This window comes from Carcharodon carcharias, chromosome 6 (genome assembly GCF_017639515.1).
Source record: "Carcharodon carcharias isolate sCarCar2 chromosome 6, sCarCar2.pri, whole genome shotgun sequence".
Taxonomy (NCBI): domain Eukaryota; kingdom Metazoa; phylum Chordata; class Chondrichthyes; order Lamniformes; family Lamnidae; genus Carcharodon; species Carcharodon carcharias.
In genome coordinates, this window is record NC_054472.1 from 156,881,237 (window position 1) to 156,902,730 (window position 21,494).

Here is a 21,494-nt window from a genome sequence, read left to right on the forward strand (position 1 = left end):
TCTGAGATGTCCCTGATCATGGAGCGCAAGCGAACTGCCCTCGGCCAGATAGGAGTCAGACATTCTCAGAGACTATGTGAAGATCTATAGAGCGTCCTCACTGCATGTTGTCCTCATCCTCCTGTGATTGAACGACTATTAGGGTCTCCGCTGCATCTCCATGACAGGAGCATTCTCTCAGGGGGTATTGGCGCTGTGATAAGCCAGACTGGAATCAAACATTCACAACTGCGATGTGAGGATCTATAGGGACACCTACTGCATGTTGTTGTCGTCTTCGTCATCATCATCCTCCACAAATCTGGCAGATATGGGGGCCTCCCGAGTGCACCTGCCTTGCCTAGTCAGTGCAAGAGCCTCATCCCTGTCATCGTCACCATCAAGGACTCCCTCACCCTCATGTCTGTCAGCATCCTCCTCATCCAAGGAGACCTCCAGCTCCTCCATCTCCTCCTCAGCCAGCTCGTCACCCTGTTGGGAGTGGCAGGTTGTAAAGGGCGCAACAGACTACAACGATGCATGACATCCTTTGTGGACTATATTGCAGGGCTCCACCAGACTGGTCCACACACTGGAACCTGATCTTCAGCCTGATGGTCTGCTCCACCAAGTTGCGAGCTGCTGCATGAGCTTACTACTAGCATTGTTTTGCTGCAGTCTGAGTCTGCCGCACGGGTGTCATCAGCCACGGCCTCTGCAGGTCATTGTCCCCAAGGAGCCAGCCCTGCAGCCTCTGTAGACCTTGGAAGACTGCAGGGATCTGTGAATGACTCAGGATGTCGGCACCGTGCACACTCCCTGGAAACCGTGCACACACCTGCAGGATGCGTTTCAGGTGGTCTCATACCAGCTGCACGTTCAATGAGTGGAAGCCCCTGCAGTTGATGAAATCCACCGAGTGTAGCGACGGAGACCTGAGCACCACATGAGTGCAGTTAGTCGCACCCTGCACCTGTGGGAATCCGGAGGCCTAGGCCAATCCGATGGCACTTGCATCCTAGCTGTCCCTTCCTGGGTGAAATGCACAATGTTGTGTGCCATGGAGAAGATGGCATCTGTGGCCGTGTGCAGTCGTTGGCGACACTGGTTCTTAGTCATCTGCAGGAGTGACAGGCGGCATCGTTAGATCCTGGGTGTCGCTAGGCACCGACCAGCCACGGCTCCCTGTCACTCCTGGGTAGCATGTGCATGCGCCCCTGCAGCCCTTTCTTCATGAGGTTGCTGCTCCTGCCTTTGCACAGTCAGGAGCCTCAGTTGCTCCCTCCTTGGTCTTCTACGGTTTCTGTCGGCCATCAGGCATACAGCTAGGTCATCAGGATCCATGTGAGCACCTCCAGCAGTGACTGCTACATGGCCAGCGTTGGAAAGGAGATTGTACAATGTGTACAGTCCAGCTGCTCCACCGTCCAATAAAGTGGTGGCAGATTCGAGGTTTGTGCTGGAGGGGTCGGGGGATGGGTGAGGTATGGAGTGCTTGGTGGTTTTTTGGTGCCTCAGTGTTGCTTGCATGGGCAGGCAGACTAGGACCCTGACCCCCACTGTGTGGGAGTCACTGTGTGGCTGCGCCTGATCTGTCTCAGTTGCCGAGGCATGGTCAGTTTATACAGGTGTCCCTAATGTGTGGCCACTTCCCTCGCTTACCCTGACCCCCCACCTGGTTGCCTGTGCACGGGATGCAGTGCCACGGCAGCACTGGTCACCGCCCCCCAACAGCCCCACCACAGCAGTCGCCTCGGGCCAGCCATCAGTTCCCCCTGGCACCTCTGAGGTCTGTAAACAACAGGAGAGCTGTGAAGAATTCTGCTGCTCACTCACCACAATTCCCCCAAAGTGAAAGCCACCAATTGCACATTGCCAATGTGCTGTTGTGAAACTCATCAGCGTGCTTTCCTGCCAACGTGGATGGACAGAGTTCCAAGAGTCTAGCCGGATTGCCTTTTAATTATATGTTGATGTATTACAATTAGCCCCCAGCCAACCGATGGCGGGAAACGCTTCCCGCCATTCGCTGGCTTAACGGGCAATCGCGACCTGCCTTCACGCCGTCGTGAAGCAGATTGTGCCATGTTTTCCCTGCACGCCACTTATCACACCCGCCACCAGCTCAGAAAATTCCGCCCATAATGCGCTAGTCAGTCAATTCACAGTTAAAGACGGAAGCAAAAATTTGAATAGTTTGTTAAATTAGTGAAAACGAGACACATCAGATCTTGTTCTAGTTTTCCTGCTCAGTTACTTTCAATTTACACTTGTTAATGGTAACGGCATTAGGAGTTGCTGTTTGGAATTCCCTCCTTATACCATTTGTCTTGCTGCTGCTTGTCTTTTAAAAATCTTTCTTGTTGATTGCCTTCGGTAATCTTACCTAAATTCCCACTTGCTCAGTTACTATGAAGTGCCTAAAAAAGATTTCTTGCACTAAATGCATTATAGAAATACAAGTTGCTGTTGTATAAATAATAACTTTGCATTTTTTGGAAGAATTAGATTAGAGAGGCCAATAGATTGAGGGAAGTGAATTTATACTAGTGAATAGTGCATCAGCATTATGATAGCATGTAGAACGTTATTGGTCCCTCAGGGCCAACCTTCCAAACAACTCATTTGTTTTCTTACTTTAAGTTTGGATTTAATAGAAAGTAAAAGCAAGATCTTGAGTTATATACTATCTCATCACACCCAAAGTGCATTACAATCAATTGATTACTTTTGCCACAATCAGTATTTGCAGTGTAGCTTGCAAATATACAGGCATTGCTCAGTCAGTGTTCCACGAGCAGCAAATTACCATATAATCTGTAGTTGGTAGTGGTGGTGGAGGGAGGAATGTTGGCCAGGACAATAGGAGAGTCCGTCCCCCTCTTTGAATAGGGCTGTGGAATTTTTTACATTCATTCACCTCAACAACAAAATCTTCCAATTATAGAATTCCTATTTAACACCTGTGCTGAGGGGATATTAGGACAAAAAAACCTGGTCAGCAATGGGCTCTAAGGAGGGAGAGAAGTAGAGAGGCAAATGGGTTTAGAAAAAAAATGACAGAGCATGAAACCTAGATGAAGGCATGGTGCCAATAGTGGAGCAAAAGGAAATGGGGGTTCACAAAACCAGTTGTAAAACAAAAACTTTGTGGAGTTTTGGGCACTGTGAGAGTTGTAGAGTTGAAAGAGGCAACAGAGAACTGGACAAGCCATATAAATACTGTGGCTACAAGAGCAAGCCAGAGGCTAGGAATCCTGTGACGAGTAACTCACCTCCTGACTCCCCAAAGCCTGTCCGCCATCTGCAAGGCACAAGTCAGGAGTGTGATGGAATACTCCCCACTTGCCTGGATGAGTGCAGCCCCCGACAACACTCAAGAAGCTTGACACCATCCAGGATAAAGCAGCCCACTTGATTGGCACCACATCCACAAACATTTACACCCTCCACCATCGATGTACAATAACAGCAGTCTGTACCATCTATAAGATGCACTGCAGGAATTCAGCAAGGCTCCTTAGACAGCACCTCCCAAACCCATAACCACTACCATCTCGAAGAGCAAGGGCAGCAGATAGATGGGACCACCACCACCTGGAAGTTTCCTTCCAAGTCACTCAGCATCCTGACTTGGAAATATATCGCCACTGTTGCTGAGTCAAAATCCTGGAACTCCCTTCCTAACCGCACTGTGAGTGTACCTACACCACATGGACTGCAATGGTTCAAGAAAGCAGCTCATCACCACCTTCTCAAGGGAACGAGGGAGGGCAATAAATGCTGGCCCAGCCAGCGAAACCCACATGCTGTGAATTAACAACTTTTAAAAAATAAACTTTCCAAGAGCATGTTGGCTGTCCGCCCCTTGTCCAACCTCTGTCAAAATTGCAAATATGTGTGTTGGCGTCACTACTGAAATTTTTAAAGATGTAACATCTCACCTGACCCCAACCCACGTGCTTTTGGGTTAAAATTCATCCCTTGGTAAAAGTAGGCAATGTTGTTGATAGAAAGTCTTGGAAGTTATGTTTGGGATAAATATGTTGTTAAAATACAGACGTTCTGATTCAGCCTGAGACAGTGGCTGGGAAAGGGGTGAAATTTTCTTGTTTTCAAATTATCCATACTTATGAAAACCTTAAAAGACTTCATTCAACTACATCTCGTTCCTCTCTTAAAATCTTAACGTGGACCATCCTCAGGATTATACTCTTTTCTTGTTCCTGAATTGCTTAGACAGTAAATTGCTAATGTTGTTTGCATTTTTCATTATATTCCTCTCATTCCCTCCTTGCATCTGTGTTTCTTCCTGACCTTTCTCTGACTGATATAAAGTGAATTTAGCTTCTTCCTACCAACAGTATTTTCTGCAGTTTTCCACAGTCACTGAGCTATAATGTGTTATCTTAAGTCACATTTCAGAACACGCATCTAAAGCAGTGGAGTGTAGTGATCAAGAATAAATTAATGTGATACTTCGTGCAAATTTGGGAAAATTCCGCTTACCCACCAGCCGTGATGGTGGGTTTTCATGCCTCATTATTTATGCACTCCTGGGAAGCACGTTGTTTCTGTGGTGGGTGGGCTCTCATTCGCCTGCCTGCCATCACCCCACCACTGCATCACACCAGGCGCCATGTTTAATGTCCAGTCGCAAGCACATATCTCGGTGCTTCCAGTTCACCACTGCTGCGTGGAAGACATGGCCCTGAAACTGAAGAAGACTGCAGCCCCCAGGTTCAGCGACACGCCCCTTGGGTGACCTTTGGATACCGTGGAGGCCCGTTGGGATGTCCTCTACCCACCCTCTGGCCACAGGACGGGCAGCAACAGCACTAACCCAGCTTGGGAGAGGTGGCAGCAGTGGCCAGTGCTAACGCCCTGCAAAAGAGGATAGCCATCCAGTGCTGCAAGAGGATGAATGATCTCCTTTCCGCCAGGGTAACTCATGATTCAACTCTCACACCCTCAAACCCATCACACATCCACAGGGGCTGCACTCATTGCCAGTTCAAGGGATATCACCATTCACTCACCATCATTGTCCTTATCACATCAGTGGGACCACTCAACAGGCCAGGCATATTTGTCACCTGGCCTGGCAAGCATCCTGCTTACACTTTCTCCAGGACAAGCTGGCACACAACGAGAGAGAGAGGTCGCAGACTGGTGGTGGAGTGCCCGAAATCAAGGTTCTCATGGACTTTGAAAACAGAGCCTTCCAACCGGCCATCGAGGATCTGGACCAAACCTGTACTGACGGTGAGGTCAGCGTTGCTGTGCCAAGTGAGGATCCAGCAGTGCAACATGCATCAGACAATCATTCTGTGAGTGATGTGTTCTCTTTCACAGGCTATTGCCATGCACTATTATTCCTTGCTTTCGCAGACACATCTGCCAAACAGCCGACAGAATTCATGACCCGGGGCCTCCAATCAAACCCTGAAGAAACCTTTGAAGAGGAATCTGGAGGCACTCTCCCTGAAGTCCTGTCACAGCGCTCACCCACACCCTCTGCCAGCGCAGAGACACATGTCTCAGTGGGACCTAGCTTTAGAATAGCCCTGAGTTCACAATCTGGTGAGCACATCGCACTTTCTGATCCACTGCAGGCGACGGCAGGGACTTTGCAGGTCCCTGGCACTCGAAGGACTTCTGGAAGCCAGAATGTTGCTGACAGATGATGAGCTCGAAGACAGATGATGAGCCTCTGGACACAGTCATGTGACAGTTGCTGGAGCTGCAAAGGCAAGCTCGGGAACATCAGGGCGGGATGTCCACTGCACTCCTCAGATTGCTAGTCACGATGGAGGAGTCCTTCCACCTTCAGTCTCAGGTGATAGCGTCGGCATGCCAATGCACCGAGGGCAACATTGGTAGGATGGCGGCCACCAGGGAGACCTTGGTCCAGGACTTTGCTCCTGCACTGTGCGCGGGCTCAATTCCATCGCTGATGCTGTAGTTGGCCTCCAATAGTGTGTACGTGAGAGGGGTGCTGGGCAGCTCGATCTCACTCCAGCTACCCCTGCTCCTCGGAGTCAGCCTGAGGCCCCCAGGCACCCATAGGGAGGAGGATTCACAGGCTCTGTGGTCATCCATCTTGGTGAGTCAGTGTCCTTCCCATCTGACTCCCCTCTTCCTGTGACCTCAGCAGCTCTAGCTCCACAGGCTGAGGATGGTGCCACCGCCACACAACATAACCCTGAAAGCAGGCCGGGGCCCTCCAGGTCTTGGCCCTCCAGAGGGTGCGTGCCCAAGTCGTCACAGACGGGGTGTCGCAGTCAGTAGGCTGCCTCCACATCCGCTGTGGATGTCCTGGGAGCAACAAGATGTAGCAGAAAGGCTAGGACAGTTAAGGAGAATTAGTTGCAGAGCCTTGGCATGGGTGTTAATCACTTGTACATACTGTTCACTATTGTCAATAAGCTCCCAAGAATGTCTCCGTGCCTATGGCTCCTTGCTCTAATGAGCAATGTTCTTGTCACTCAGATGTGCAGCCTTTCTGCGCAAGATAAAAGCAGGTGTCTCAGTCCAGGGCCTCTTCCCTTTGCTCTGTGCAGCCTTCAGACCAAAGTGATGGTCTGGCCTCTCACTCCCTGGAGACATTACTGATGCCTGCACCTCGGCGGTTCTTGTCTTTGCTGATATAATGTAGTGGGCAGGCGCCACAGAATTCTGTCATCCTCTCTGTGTGCTCTCAGCACCTTTTATGGATGGCTCCCATCTCGTCAGCATCTGTGACCACTGAAGAGCTGAGGTGCTGAAGGCAGACAAAGCATCAGACGCTTCTGAAGTTTCATGGGTGCATCTCTATGATATGCCCCTAATCACGGAACGCAAGTGTCTGCCCTTGGCTAGACAGGGGGCAGACATTCTCAGAGGCTGTGTGAAGATTTATGGAGCATCCTCGATGCATGTCATCATCATCCTCCTGCAATCAAACGACTGTTAGAACCTCCGCTGCATCTTCATGGCAGGAGCATTTTTACAGAGGGTATTCGTGCTGCCATATGCCACACTGGAGTCAAACATTCACAAATGTGATGTGAGGAATTATGGGGTCACCTCACTGCACATTGTCATCATCCTCCACAAATCTGGCACCTGTGAAGGCCTCCCAAACATGCCTGCCTCATCTAGCCAGTGCAAGGGCCTCATCCCTGTCATTGTTGCCTCAGAGGACCTGCTCAGCCTCATACCCATCTGCTGTGTCATCCTCATTGAGGAAAGGTGCAGCTCCTCCATCTCCTCCTCGACCTTAGGAGCACCAGGTTGTAAAGGGCGCAGCAGGCAATGACAATGCGTGACACCCTCTGCAGACTGTATTGCAGGCCTCCACCAGACCAGTCCAGCCACCGGAACCTGAACTTCAGCATCCCAATGGCCTGCTCTACCAAGTTGCGAGCTGCAGCATGAGTTTCATTATACCGTCGCTCTGCTGCAGTCTGAGGCTGCCGCATGGGAGCCACTCTCTCTGCAGGCAGCCCTTGTCCTCGAGGAGCCATCCCTGCAGCTTCTGTGGAACCTAGAAGACCCCAGGGATCTCTGACTGACTGAGGATGTAGGCGTCATGCACACTCCCTGGACGATCCAGCGGGGGTTCAAGAGACTGGTGGGATGGCCTGATGATGATATGCTGATGTATTACAATGATGTTCCTGACAACCAATGGTGGGAAACGTGGCCAGCCATCAGTGAGCTGAGCGGACAATCGTGACCTGCCTCCTCCCCATTGTGAAACTTATCGTGCCATATTTTCTGCTCACGCCACTTATCATGCCTGCCAGCAGCGGGCACAGAAAATTCCACCCTTAGATGCTGCTAACTCCATTTTAATTGTCAAACATCTGAAACCACCAGTGCACAATACTCCAGTTCCCAGTTGACTATTGGTTCAGCCTTAAAAAATGTATTCAAAGCAGGGGGAGGGAGGGGTTGTGGTAGCATATCCTTGTAAAACTAGTATTTTCTTTTAAGAAAAGTATAAATTTAACAGCAAGGAAGAAGACCTGGCAGTTTGCAGTGGGCGTTACAAGGTCTCATCCCAGTACATTTTATGTAGAATTCAGGTGTGTAAGCATGAGAGAGCTGCTGAAATTAATGCAAGTTGACTGGCACAAAACTTAAGAATAGAAGAAATGCCTTAAACTAATATGAAATACACAGCATTGCTGCAGACTTTGTTTTTGCCCAGTATTTAAATAGAAATATTAAAGTTCATTAGAAACAGACTTTAAGACAATAACTGTGATTAAACTTGAGTGTTCCCTACTAATAAAATGACTCCCTTCAAAACTAAACTTTCATTTCCTATCCAATTTTCTTTCTGTTAGTGTAAAATATTTTTATTGCTGGCTGCATCGGAGTTCTAACAAATGATTATTCAATATGCAAAACACAGTATATTAACAGACACAAGAAAGCTAATAAAAAGCCTAATGATAAAGAGAAATCTCCCCCACACACACACACACACACACACACACACACACACACACACACACACACACACAGTGTATTCAACTAGATTGCAATCATTTTTGTAATGTATGTGTCTGCAGGATTACAATGATGAAATACGACAACAGCAGCTTCAGGAATTGTCCTATTTGAATGGTACACCAGAGAGTCCAGAAACTCCAGCAGTTCGAGGGAAGCCAGTGAGGGGTCGAGGAGCACTTGCTCCAGCTCTAAGCAGGTGAAAGCTTTTGTCACTTTATAGGGCCCGGTAGTTCAGCCTGCTGCAGGCTGGTAAGCTTTTGACTTGATTTCAAAATCAATTTTGCATTCCCAGATGTGATTCAGTATGAATATGGTTATGGAGAAAATCACAACTGAAACACAACTTGGCTAATAAATATATAGGCACTTGCGATAAATAGGCTAACTCCTCTGCTAATATATTGGTTGAAGCAATTTCCTACAAATGTCTATTGCTTATACTCATGCTTGCAGAGTAAAGCTCAAAGTCAAAGATCTAAACACATGAGTGCTTTTAGCTACTTAAAGTAGAAAGATTGAAAAATTCAAAACATTATGTTTGAGTTATAGGCATATTCAGCAGCAGCAAAATAAGATACAGTAATTACAGAACTATAACTCGCTCTAGAAGATGTAAAATAATTAAAAATGCCAGGATTTAAAATGTTCAGAAAGTGACGATTCACTAGTCAGATAGTCCTGTGTTCATTTTGTTTACCAGAGCCAGAGCATGGGCAGAAATTTTCCTCCCTCGAGGCAGCAGCGCGTCCACCGACGATTCAGAGGCCTATTAAGGCCCTTAAATCAATTAATTAATTTGAATTTTTTGCTGCATGTCCAACCATTCAGTTGGTGGGTAGACGAATAGGCCAAGCGGCCTTTGTAGTTTTTAACGAAACCTTATCCACGGGTGGGATGAGGTTTCAAACAGTGACTAAAAACCAGTAAAACTTTTTAAAATTCATGTTTCACATGTCCCTGCTCATGTGACAGAGTCACATGCAGGGAGATGTTTTCCTTATTTTTAAAATCTTTATTTGTCATGTTAAAAATCAGGCAGCTCTGTGCCGTCAGCGAGCTTTCACTGAGCGCACCCCGTGCATACGCACACTTAAGCGCTCTTGCTCCTCTTGTTCCTACTCCGGCAGCAATGAGGTTATCATTGTGCGTTTCACGCTGGTTGGCCATAAATTGACCAGCCAACATGAAATCACGGTCAGGGCCCGATCAAGGGTGGCGGACCGTTGTGTGGCCGCTCCCGGACCCGCCTACCGTGCCTCCTTGATGAGGGGAAAATCCTCCCCCATATTGAAAACAACACAAAAAGCGGCCAGATTGAAATGGTGTACCTAGCACCACTGCCCATTGAACAAATGGTAACAACAATTGGGAGAAGTTTTTAACAGGTGGCAGAGCAAATATTACACAGGCAAATATTACACATTTTATGCTATCAACAAAAGTCAAAGTTTCTCCCAAAGAGAGGAAAAAATATTGTGTGAAGCTTAGTATTGCTAGATTAGGCTGGTGATACTATGGAACTGTCATGCTAAGGAAGGGAACATGTTTAAAAACAACTAATGTCAGAAGTACAGGGTCAGAAGCTCTGGGTTCAAGCCCTACTTCAGGACTTGATGGTCAAATAAGGTACATTCATAATGTGGCCAAACAGGTTGATTATCAGCTGTAAATGCTTCCTGGCAGGCAGTAAGAGTGGGAGAGTTTCCTAGGCAGCCATATTGCAGAAGGCAATGGCAAACCAGTATTTTGGCAGTACTTTTCCAGGCATAATCATGGACCAATCCAATGGTCATGGTCACCAATGTCCTCTTAGTGTATGGTACCTGAAGGAGGAGGAAGATGAGGAATGTCAGATGTAAACCAATAAGACAGTCTGGAGTTTTACTGAATTTACATTTTTGGTGGTGGGAGAACATGGAGGAAATAAGGAAAATCTTTGCAGAGCCTTTCCTTAAGATAACAGATTAGATAGTGATTTATTGATGGTATATGGCTTGATGGCCTTTTCTCAATCCTCTCGCCATGTTATTGCAACTGAATTTATCTTTCTATCTCTTCCTTGTTGCACTTTAGCAGGGGCCGTGGTGGAGTTCCTCCCCCGACATCTGCAGTTCCACGAGCGGGACCTGTTCCCAGAGGAGCACCTCCTGGTCGAGGTCCTGGAGCTAGGGGACGTGGAGTCCCAGCTCCAAGAGCAAGAGGAGCGCCAGGTTACAGACCTCCACCACCCCCAGTACAGGACACTGCATATGGTGAATATGTAAGTAAATTGTTTCTAGAATTGTGACTAGCATAATATTTAAGTGACAATAACAAGAAAGTAATATGGAGTTCAAAAATAGCTTCAAAATTTTTTGTAACTTTGAAACAAGGATTTGGTAGCCCTAGGTAGCCTGTTAATCATAACAATATTATTAGAATGGATTGTCATTAGCAGCAACATGGATCATAAGTTGCTCTGTAACTGAGAAAAGTAAGCATAATGTTAAACCAGATGGATCCTTTAGGGGGAAAAGAAGAAATATCTGGAGAATCTGAAAATGTGGCTAAATGAATTCTTCAGTTCAGAATTCACAAATGGAGATAGTTGGTAGATTGCACTTTCTATCAAACTGACTGAAGAATCTAATATGTAAAGACCAATAAAACTGTTACTAATAAATTCCAAGCAGTAATTCCAAACACAGAGCACCGTAGACGATTACATTACTAAAATATAGAATCATAGCATGGTTACAGCACAGGATGAGGCCATTCAGCCTGTTAGATATATGCTGGCCCTCTGAAGCAACAGTTCACCTAGTGGTACTCCCTTGCCTTTTCCCTGTAGCCCTGCAATTTTTTTCTTTTCAGATAATGATCCAATTCCCTTTTGAAAACCCAAATTGACCCTAGGACATGTGCACTCTTAGGCTGCTCATCCCTAACAACTCGCTGTGTGAAAAAGTTTTTCCTCATGTGGCCATTGCCTCTTTTGCCAATTACCTTTAAATCTGTGATCTCTGGCTGTCAATCCTTCCACCTTTGGGATCAGATTCTCCCTATCTGTTGAGACCCTTCATGAATTTGAAAACCTTTATCAAATCTCCTCTCAACCATCTCTTCCCCAAAGAGAACAGTCCCAACTTCTCCAAGATTTCTATGTACTGAATTTCCTCATCTCTGGAACCATTCTCATAAATCTTTTCTACATTATTTCTAAAGTCTTCACCTCTTTCCTCATATATGGTGCCTAGAACTGGACGTAATACTCCAGTTGAGGCTGAATCATTGCTTTATACAGGTTTAACCTAACCTCCTTGCTTTTTGTGCTATGCCCCTCTTAATAAAGCTCAGGATCCTGTGTGCTTTATTAGCCACTCTCTCAACCTGTCCTACCTTCAATGATTTATGCACATATACACCCAGGCCTTTCTGCTCCTGCACCCTTTTTAGAACTACACCCTTTAATTTATATTGTCTGTCTGCATTCTTCTGATCAAATTGAATCACTTCACAATTCTCTGCATTAAATTTCATCTTCCACTTGTCCAGCCATTCTACCAACCTGTCTGTGCTTTTGAAGTTCTGAACTTTGAATTTATCCACAGATTTTGAAGGTGTGTGTGTGTATGTAGTGACAAATGTGAAAAGTTTGATCAACCCACCTAATTGTTTAATTTAGGTTATCAGAATATAGGTTTGTAAACTTGATAAGTAAATAACTGTTTATTGAACAAATTGTCTTTAACCAGTGACAAAAGAAAGAAAAATGAACTGCTAACTTCTAACTCCATAACCTAAACTCTACCCCTTCTTAAACCCCTATACACACACACATAAAACAAAAAAAAACATGGATTTTAAGGGTGGGATAGAACCATTTAATAGCACCAATTCTGGATTACAGGATTCGATGGGTTGAATTCGATCGATGTCTTCCAAATTCCTTTCAGCTCTTCATTGATGACATGAGGTAGTCTTCCCTGTACTTTCAGTCTTTAGTTCACCAGTTGAGCACTTGCTTTTCAATGTGTCTAACGGCAATTTTCCCCTTTTCCTCTCCTCAGGGGTTTTTCAGAGAGAGAGCAGATTATAGAGATATGAGGGAAAAAAGCAGCTAGCTATTATTGTAGAATTACTAGAATCTTACATACATAAGAGAAAGAGGTTTTAGGTCTTTTCTCTTATCAGGCTAGTAGCTTTTATTTTCAGCACTGCCTTCACACAAACCCTGGTCACCTGGTTAGGAGCCAATTAAAATGTTGTTGCCAGGCAGTTCCCCATTAGACTGGACTCATCTGTGGTACCATCCTGTCTTTTATGGCACACGTGGTTCCAGGACAGCAGCATTGTATATATTCCTCACACTGTTCCAGTAGACATGTCTTTCAAACTGCAGCCATTGTAATTTTAATCCACAGCCCAACCGAAATAAAAAGATATGTTCTTTACAATATAAATCAAACCCTGGGGGAGCTCCACTATAAGCCTTCCTCCAGTTCGAAAAGCCATTCATCGCTATGTTTTGTTTTCTGTCACTCAGCCAATTTCGTATCCATGTTGGTACCTTCCCTTTAATGAGCTGTAACTTTACTTGCAAGTCTGTTGTGTGGCATTTTTATCAAATGTGCTTTGGAAGCAGTAGCAATAATAGAGGGATGAGTCTTGCCTAATTATAAAAGGTAACTTACTTTGGTGAATTAAACTTACCCATGTTTTTATCCTTGATATTTCCGGATGTCCCATCTTTACATGGCCAGACCTGTGCAAATCTGGTCAGCCACAAAATTTATCTTATTACACTCAATATTTTAATAATTCTACATATTGTCTGACTAAATCCTTTTCCTCAGTCCATTTGCCTCCCTTAATTCCTTTATTACCCTTAGGGCAAAAAAGAACTGTTGACTTCATTTTATTAGTTCTAATTCCCTAATTTTTATCTTCGGTACGTTACCTCATTGCCGTAACAGACACAAAAGCAAGAGAGACTAGTACAGTATTGCATAGTTGCTGAGTGTGTCTGAGATGTTGTAATCTAGAATCCAGGTCTGATATAAATACATGGGCATCCTTCTGTATTTAACATGTTTTGATAACATCTATGTGGTAGACAGTTTCACCTAACAAACTAGTTTTTATTGCTCCTTTTAAAATGGAAAGATTTCTCATTATATGCTGTTGGAAGTTCACCAAGTCAAACTCATGATTTTTTAAAAAATAAATTGTCCTTAATGAGTTGCTAATTATTTTTAAAACAAGTTTGAATGAAGGTAATTTTATATAATTGTACCATTTTAAAAAGTCCTCTCTTAAAAGCACTTGAACTGTTGTCTTGATATTGGTTAAGTCACTACTGTTGAATGAGCCTGGCAGATGGATATCCTAAGCTTAAGAGGTTGTTGTACATACAGACTTTGATAATAGGCACCGGTTCAATTATATCACTGGGATTGTTTGTTTGGTACATAAATTGCAGGGATGTAGAATACAATTCTGAAAGCTGGTCCTCTTTAGAAAAAAGAAGGCTGAAGGCTGACCTGATAGAGGTCTTCAGGATAATGAAGGGGCCTGATAGGGAAGACAGGAAAAAGTTTCCGCTTGTGGAAAGACCAAAATTAGAACTGATAAGTACAAGATAGAAAATTCAGGAGGAATTTCTCTACCAAAAGAGTGGTAAGAATGTGGAACTTACTACCACAAGGAGTGGTTGAGGCAAATGAGAAGGTACAATTAAAGGCGACCCTAAATAGCCACGTGAAATTGAAAGAAATACAAGGGTAGGCTGAAGGGATTGGATGAAGAAACATGGGAAGAGGCTCATGTTGAAGAGGATTAGTGGCATAGACCATTTGGGCCAAGTGGCTTGTTTCTGCGCTAAAGACTCATTGTGACTCAATACATTTGTATTTCAACAGTCACTTGGTCATACAGAGCTTGAAAATTGCTGAAAAAAGATGTTGTAGAAGCGTTTCATCTTGCACTCATCAGGACAAATGCAAGAATGCCAAATTTCAAAGATCGCAAAAAAGGTGCTGATTGGTTGGCAAGTCAACTCCGGCTGAGGCTTTGTCATGGAGAAAGCAATGGGGTGCTCTATAGGCCCCCTGAGCTCCTTTCTAATTCAAAAAAGACACACGGCCTGGACTTATCCTTTTGTTTGCAGAGAAATGGTCCATGTGTATGAATGTATGTTACTTCTAAATGAGCCAGGCTGAATATGGTTTGTACTCTGCTTATTACGAACAACTGAAGGAACATGCTGATAAAAACAAAAAACTGCGGGTGCTGGAAATCCAAAACAAAAACAGAATTACCTGGAAAAACTCAGCAGGTCTGGCAACATCGGCGAAGAAGAAAAGAGTTCTGTTGAAGGGTCATGAGGACTCGAAATGTCAACTCTTTTCTTCTCCGCCGATGCTGCCAGACCTGCTGAGTTTTTCCAGGTAGTTCTGTTTTTGTTGTGAAGGAACATGCTGTTTGATTCGATTAGCCAATCAATTGGCCTACATACCAGCACTGAACAAAGGCCGCCACTTTCAGACCTGATAAATACCTGGTCTACCTCAAATTGTCCTGGCAAGGCAAAGTATGTCAAAAATTTGAACAACGGGTTAAGTAAGCCGTTTCACGCTGTTACTATGTGGTGGCTACGAGAATGATATTTTCCACTAACAGAATGCTGCCATCAGTCCAAAAAGACATTCTGCCTACCACACAATTGAGCAATGCTGTGTATGAATTTCAGCGCCTGGTACGTAGGCCATGCATCCCAACGAATGGCTGATCAAATGAAAGAACATGTTTCTTCAGCTGTTCATAGTAGGCATAGTGTAGCCTATACTCAACAAGCCTGAGCTTGCAAAACCCAAAACCAAACATCTGCTGTTAGATGTGATTCAGCGATTGGGCAGCACTTGCTGAGTGACCCTGAGTACCTTAATAGCTACAATAACAACCAATTTTAGGATAATCAGTTAAGCTCATAACATGGCTCATTCATCCTTGCTAGGAGCGACATGCATTCATACGCAGGGACCTTTTTTTCCCTCCAAACAAAAGGAACATATTCAAGCCTTGTGTCTTTTTTGGATTACCCAGAAGCTTGGAGAGCCTCGTTGCTTTCTCCATGGTAACACCTCAGTCAGTAAATCAGCGTTGACTTGCCAACCAACGAATCAGCAACCTTTTCTCATGTAATATAAATTGTTGTGAATGTTGAAATTTGGCATTCTTGCTTTTTTCTTGATGATTGCAAGGCTTCAGCAGCATCTCTCTCTTTTCAGCAAAATTCACATTGAATTTAGTGACTTGTAACTTGTGCTATTGGTTGCTTACTGGCACTGATTACTCATTTTAAACTACCATAAGGTATTTCAGAAAATATATTAGTTTGTTGGATTAATTGTCATAAACTTTGTGGCGTTTTAATAAAATTCTGTCAAAAGGTGTAGTAGTAAAGCATGAATTTAGAGGATCTTATGAGGTGCACACCTAAGTAGTATTGACTTTGCACTTGTTCAACTGAACTTTTGTAGTACTCTTTACTTACACTTTTTACAGAATGCAAAACAATTTATGTGCCTTCCCCTTCAGGGTGGACCCTTAGCGAAAAGGGTCCAAAATCACTGAATGCATTTCATTTACATTTATAACTTCTTGTCTCAGCAAATCTTTAATGTCAAAGAATTGTTTACATAAGAGCAACTGCACATCAGGGAGACTGGTGCTAAATAGTTCATACTTTTTTTTTTCCTGGTGACCAACTTTTGTCCATCTTGGTAACATTTGATGGTATCCAGCATCTTCATAAGAAAATAAGAAATAGGAACAGTAGTAGACCACTCAGCCCCTTAAGCCTGCTTTGCCAATCGATAAGATCATGGCTGATCATCTTGCGTTTCGATTTCCTCATTTCCGTCTAACCCCGATAACCTTAGATTCCCTTCCCTAACAAGAATATATATACCCCTGTCTTAAAAATACTCACCACCTCCTGAGGCAGAGAGTTCCAAAGTCACACAACCCTCAGAGAGAGATTTCTCCTCATCTCTGTCCTAAAAGGGTGACTCCTAATTTTAAAACATTGCCCCCTAGTCCTGGAAACATCCTTTCAATGTCTACCTTGTCAAGGCCATTCAGGATCTTGTATACTTCAAGCAAATCACCCGTCACTCTTCTAAACTCCAGTGGAAACCGGCCCAGTCTGTCCAACCTTTCCTCATAAGACAACCCACTCATTCCAATTTAGTAAACCTCCTTTGAACCACATCCAATGCATTTACATCCCTCCTTAAATAACGAGACCAAAACTGCATACAGTATTTGAGGTGCAGCCTCACCAATGCCCTGCATAACTGAAGCATAACATCCTTACATTTATGTTCAATCCCCCTCGTAATAAAGGATAGCATTCCATTAACTGCCTTGCTGCTGTACCTGCATACTAACTTTTTGTGACTCATGTGCTAGAACACCTAGATCCCTCTGCACCGCAGAATTATGCAGCTATTCTCCATTTAAATAATACTCTGCTTTTTTATTCTTCCTGCCAAAGAGAACAACTTCACATTTTCCCATATTAAGCTCCATTTGCCAAATTTTTACCCCACTCACTCAACCTATTTATACCTGTCTGCAACCTCTTCATGTCCTCTTCACGACATACTTTCCTACATATCTTTGTGTCATCTGCAAATTTAGATACCATGTCTTCACTCCCCTCATCTAAGTTATTGATGTAAATCATAAAAAGTTGAGGCCCCAGTACAGACCCCTATGGGATTCCACTCGACACATCCTGCCAATCAGAAAAAGACCCATTTATGCATACTTTCTGCCAGCCACCCAATCCTCTATCCGTGCTGATATGTTATCCCCTACACCATGTGCTTTTATCTTCCGTAATAATCTTTGATGTGGCACCTTATCAAATGTATTGTATTTCCATTTAATTCTCATGTTGGGAACCTAATTTTACAACTTTGAAAATCGATGCCAAATACATGATCAGGTAATCATCAAAGAATACAACCATTTGTCCTTCGTGAAGGTGCATTCTATTTTGGATGTTTCACTTGTAAGGATTCCACCACTTCCCTCTGCCATCTTATTGAAAAGGTAGAAGTTAAAAATATTCATACCGATATGATTTAAAAAGTTGACTTATCAAAATTGATCTTGGAATTCTGTGAATTTGATTTAAATTCAGACTGAGCTGAATCTTCTTGCAGAGGGAAAGTTGCCTTTGTCTATCAAGCTCAAAGAAAATGAGATATTTAATACTGACTTTGCATCCAAAGAGAAAGTAATAGAACAAGTTCTAGCAATCATTGTTATTCACTAATGTCCTTCTCTGGTGTAGAAATGGTGTTTTATGGATTTGACAAAGTTTTCTACAGACAGAAAGCTGTAAGACAGTGGAAATCTGAAATAAAACAAAGTTCAAGAAGCTTCACAGAGAAAAGATGAGTCCAATCAGAAAAAGAGTGAATTTTAACTGGGAATGTGTTCCTGGGAGGGAGTGGAGGGGAGTTGTGTCACCAGTTTGAGGCTTGAGCAACCTTAACTCCTAAGTTTCATTTTCATTTACATGCTACTGGCTAGCTGTCCATCGAAACATTGAATCTCAGAATGGTTACAGCACAGAAGAAGACCTTTTGGCCCATTGTGTTCATGCTGGCTCTCTCTATGAGCTAGTCAGCTAGTCCCACTCCCCTGCCTTTGTTCCCACAGCCCTGCAAATTTTCCTCAGAGAGGAGGCGGTGGCACTGGATTGGTAATCCAGAGACCCAGGGTGATGCTCTGGGGACCTGGGTTTGAATCCCACCATGGCAGATGGTGGAATTTGAATTCAATAGAAGTCTGGAATTAAAAGTCTAATGACCATGAAACCATTGTCGATTTATCATGAAAACCCAGGTGGTTCGCGAATGTCCTTTAGGGAAAGAAATCTGCCATCCTCACCTGGTTTGGCCTACGTGTGACTCCAGATCCGCAGTAATGTGGTTGACTCTTAAATGCCCTCTGAAATGGCAAACCACTCAGTTGTCTCAAACCGCTAAAAAAGTCAATAAAAAGGAATGAAATCGGATGGACCACCCAACATCAACCTAGGCACCGGAAACTGCAACGGCAAAACCAGCCGTGTCGACCCTGCAAAGTCCTCCTTACTAACATCTGGGGGCTTGTGCCAAAATTGAGGGACCTGTCTCACAGACAAGTCAAGCAATAGCCTAACATGGAACCATACTTGACAGATAATATCCCAGACACCACCATCACCATGATAAAAACAAAAAAACTGCGGATGCTGGAAATCCAAAACAAAAACAGAATTACCTGGAAAAACTCAGCAGGTCTGGCAGCATCGGCGGAGAAGAAAAGAGTTGACGTTTCGAGTCCTCATGACCCTTCGACAGAACTTGACTCAAGTTCTGTCGAAGGGTCATGAGGACTCGAAACGTCAACTCTTTTCTTCTCCGCCGATGCTGCCAGACCTGCTGCATTTTTCCAGGTAATTCTGTTTTTGTTTTGGACCACCATCACCATTCCTGGATATGTCTTGTCCCACCAGCAGGACAGACCCAATAGAGGCGATGGCACAGTGGAATACACTGGGGAGGGAGTTGCTCTGGGAGTCCTCAGTGTCAACTCCGGTCCCATGAAGTCTCATAGGATTAGGTCAAACATGGGCAAGGAAACATGCTGGTTACCATGTATTGCAGCCCCCCTTTGTGATGAAATTTAAATTTCAAATTTTCACTAAAGTTTGCATAGGAAATCAAAATACTCCTGTTCAATATTTATAGCTTGAGTAGAATTTTGGACCATTTCATAATTGGTTTTTAAGTATTTAAGCAATATAAGTAATCTTTCATTACTTTCAGCAACTAGTTTAATACATAGAATATTTGTCTGAAGTCAAAAGTGGGGGACATGAATAATCGTAATTCAGAATACAGTGGATTATCCTGTTTCTCATTACATGTTTCATAAATATTAAGTTGTTAGTTGGAATTGCATCATATATCCCTGTTAGCTTCAGAATATGAGAATTCTACTTCACATTTGAGCTTTTAATAAATTTTAGCATATATTTGGAATTAGATTGGGCATCATCATTATCCTCAAGCCATGAAAATTTAAAGCAGCTGATCCAGTACATAGTTAAAAGACAAATACTCCAATAATAGTGTTACAATTGGAAAGAAAGGAAAAACTTTGATTTATATTGAGGCTAAATGTGCCCTCGGAGCATCCCAAAACTCTGCAACCAATGGATTGCTTTGAGCGCAGTCACTGTTTTGTAGGTAAACACAACAGCTAATTTGGGCACAACTAGATCCCACAACAGAAAATTGATGACAAAATTAACATATAATCTAATTTGTGGTGATGTCTGAAAAAGAGATGTAGACCAGGAAATGAGGCAATCTTGCTGTTTTGCCCATTTAAGCAGATCTTGATTTAAGCTGTCACCTGAACAATTAGCACCTCCAACTAGGAGAGCTGCCTCAATACTACTTGGAATGTAAGCTTATGTCTATCATGGAGCTTGAATTCACAGCTTGTGACTCAGGTTGAGAGTGAACAAAAACTAGAACTTCTTCAGTGTCTTAATGCAGCATGTGGTGTGATACTGATCTGCTGAGACCAGGGCTGCCCTGGTTCAATCCCTTACCTATACTGAGGTTAGGCCATTCGATCACTAAGTTGGCTTTAACATTCCACAGCTAATCAAAGGAGATACAAATCAGCAGGAATTTCTGCTACAGTAACCTTGCAGGAGCACCACTGAAAAATGCATACACATGGACCTGGATTGGAACACAACTGAGCTCAGGTATAATGCTGTCCTGAGATGCTATTGGCCCAAAGCTTCCAGTATCCAGATGGTCGGAGATGGGACTAAGTTGGGAGATGCGTGTCAGGACCTTGCAGAAGTCCTGACACACAGACACGCCCTGTAATTGGGGACTTTAAATTTCTGATGGGCTGATTTCCACTACACACGGCCATCAGCACAGAGACTTGGGCCAGATGTGAGACTTACCCGCGTACTTGCCCTGGAAATATTACAAAAGTTATTACCTAGGGCTAACTCCGTGATCAGCCAACATAACTCAACATCAGAATCGCCCCGAAACTCTATCTGACCCATATACTCCATATTAGAGAGGCTGGCAGTACTAAGTGGTTAAGTTAGATCTTGCCCAGCTGGGATGAATCCTAGGTTGAGGGAAAAAGAGAGAAAGTTGCTGAGATTCTGGACCCAATCTTATTTTAGAGCATCAGCCATGGCTCAGTTGCTAGCACTCTTATCTCTTGAGTCAGAATGTTGTGGTTCAAGCCGCACCTCAAGTTTTAAGCACAAAAAAAAATCAAGGCTGACAATACTGAGGCAGTGCTGTATTGTCAGAGGTGCTGCCGTTTGGGTGAAATGTTAAGTTGAGGCCCCACCTGCCCTCTCACTAAGATGGATGTAAAAGACCCCATGGCTTTATTTTGAAGAAGAATAGGTGTATTATCCCTGTTGCCCTGGCCAATATTTATCCTTCAATCAACAACGCTAAAACAGATCATCTGGTCATTATCACATTACTGTTTGTGTGCAAAATGGCTGCCATGTTTCCTAAATTATAAACAGTGTCTACACTTAAAAAGTGCTTCATTGGCTGTAAATTGCTTTGAAACATTCAGTGATCATGAAAAGTGTTACATAATTAGAATTTTTCAATCCTCCTCAGATACGGGGGTGATGCTAGAGAACTGGGGAATTGCAAATGGTATTCTCTTGTCTGGCAAAAAGGAGAAGGATAAACCTGACCATTACAGACCTCTCAATTTAATGTCAGTGATTTTTTTCTTTTTACACGATTGAAAACCGTTTTTCTTGGTTCAACTTACACCTAAAGTCACATTTGAACATGTGCGGAATCGAATTAGAACAGTTGTGTCTACAATTAAATCACAGTTTGTCCTGAACACTTTGCAGCAGAGTACAAACCCCCTGACCTCGTCCCAAA

The 21,494-nt window shown here is 43.8% G+C and overlaps 1 protein-coding gene across 5 annotated transcripts in view; it reads left to right on the top strand.

The window, feature by feature from the left end:
- The window catches only part of LOC121279359 (KH domain-containing, RNA-binding, signal transduction-associated protein 3-like), a 220,957-nt gene that overhangs the window by 92,474 nt on the left and 106,989 nt on the right, over positions 1 to 21,494 (top strand). For 4 of the 5 annotated variants that reach the window (XR_005943370.1, XR_005943371.1, XM_041190546.1 and 1 more), the window contains 2 exons: positions 8,544 to 8,680; positions 10,558 to 10,744. Coding sequence is in view for 3 of the 5 variants with exons in the window: in XM_041190546.1 (XP_041046480.1) it covers positions 8,544 to 8,680; positions 10,558 to 10,744 (324 nt within the window). In the remaining 2 variants the exon portion in view is untranslated. The remainder of the gene's footprint in view (positions 1 to 8,543; positions 8,681 to 10,557; positions 10,745 to 21,494) is intronic. The other variant, XM_041190547.1, reaches the window with a different exon arrangement.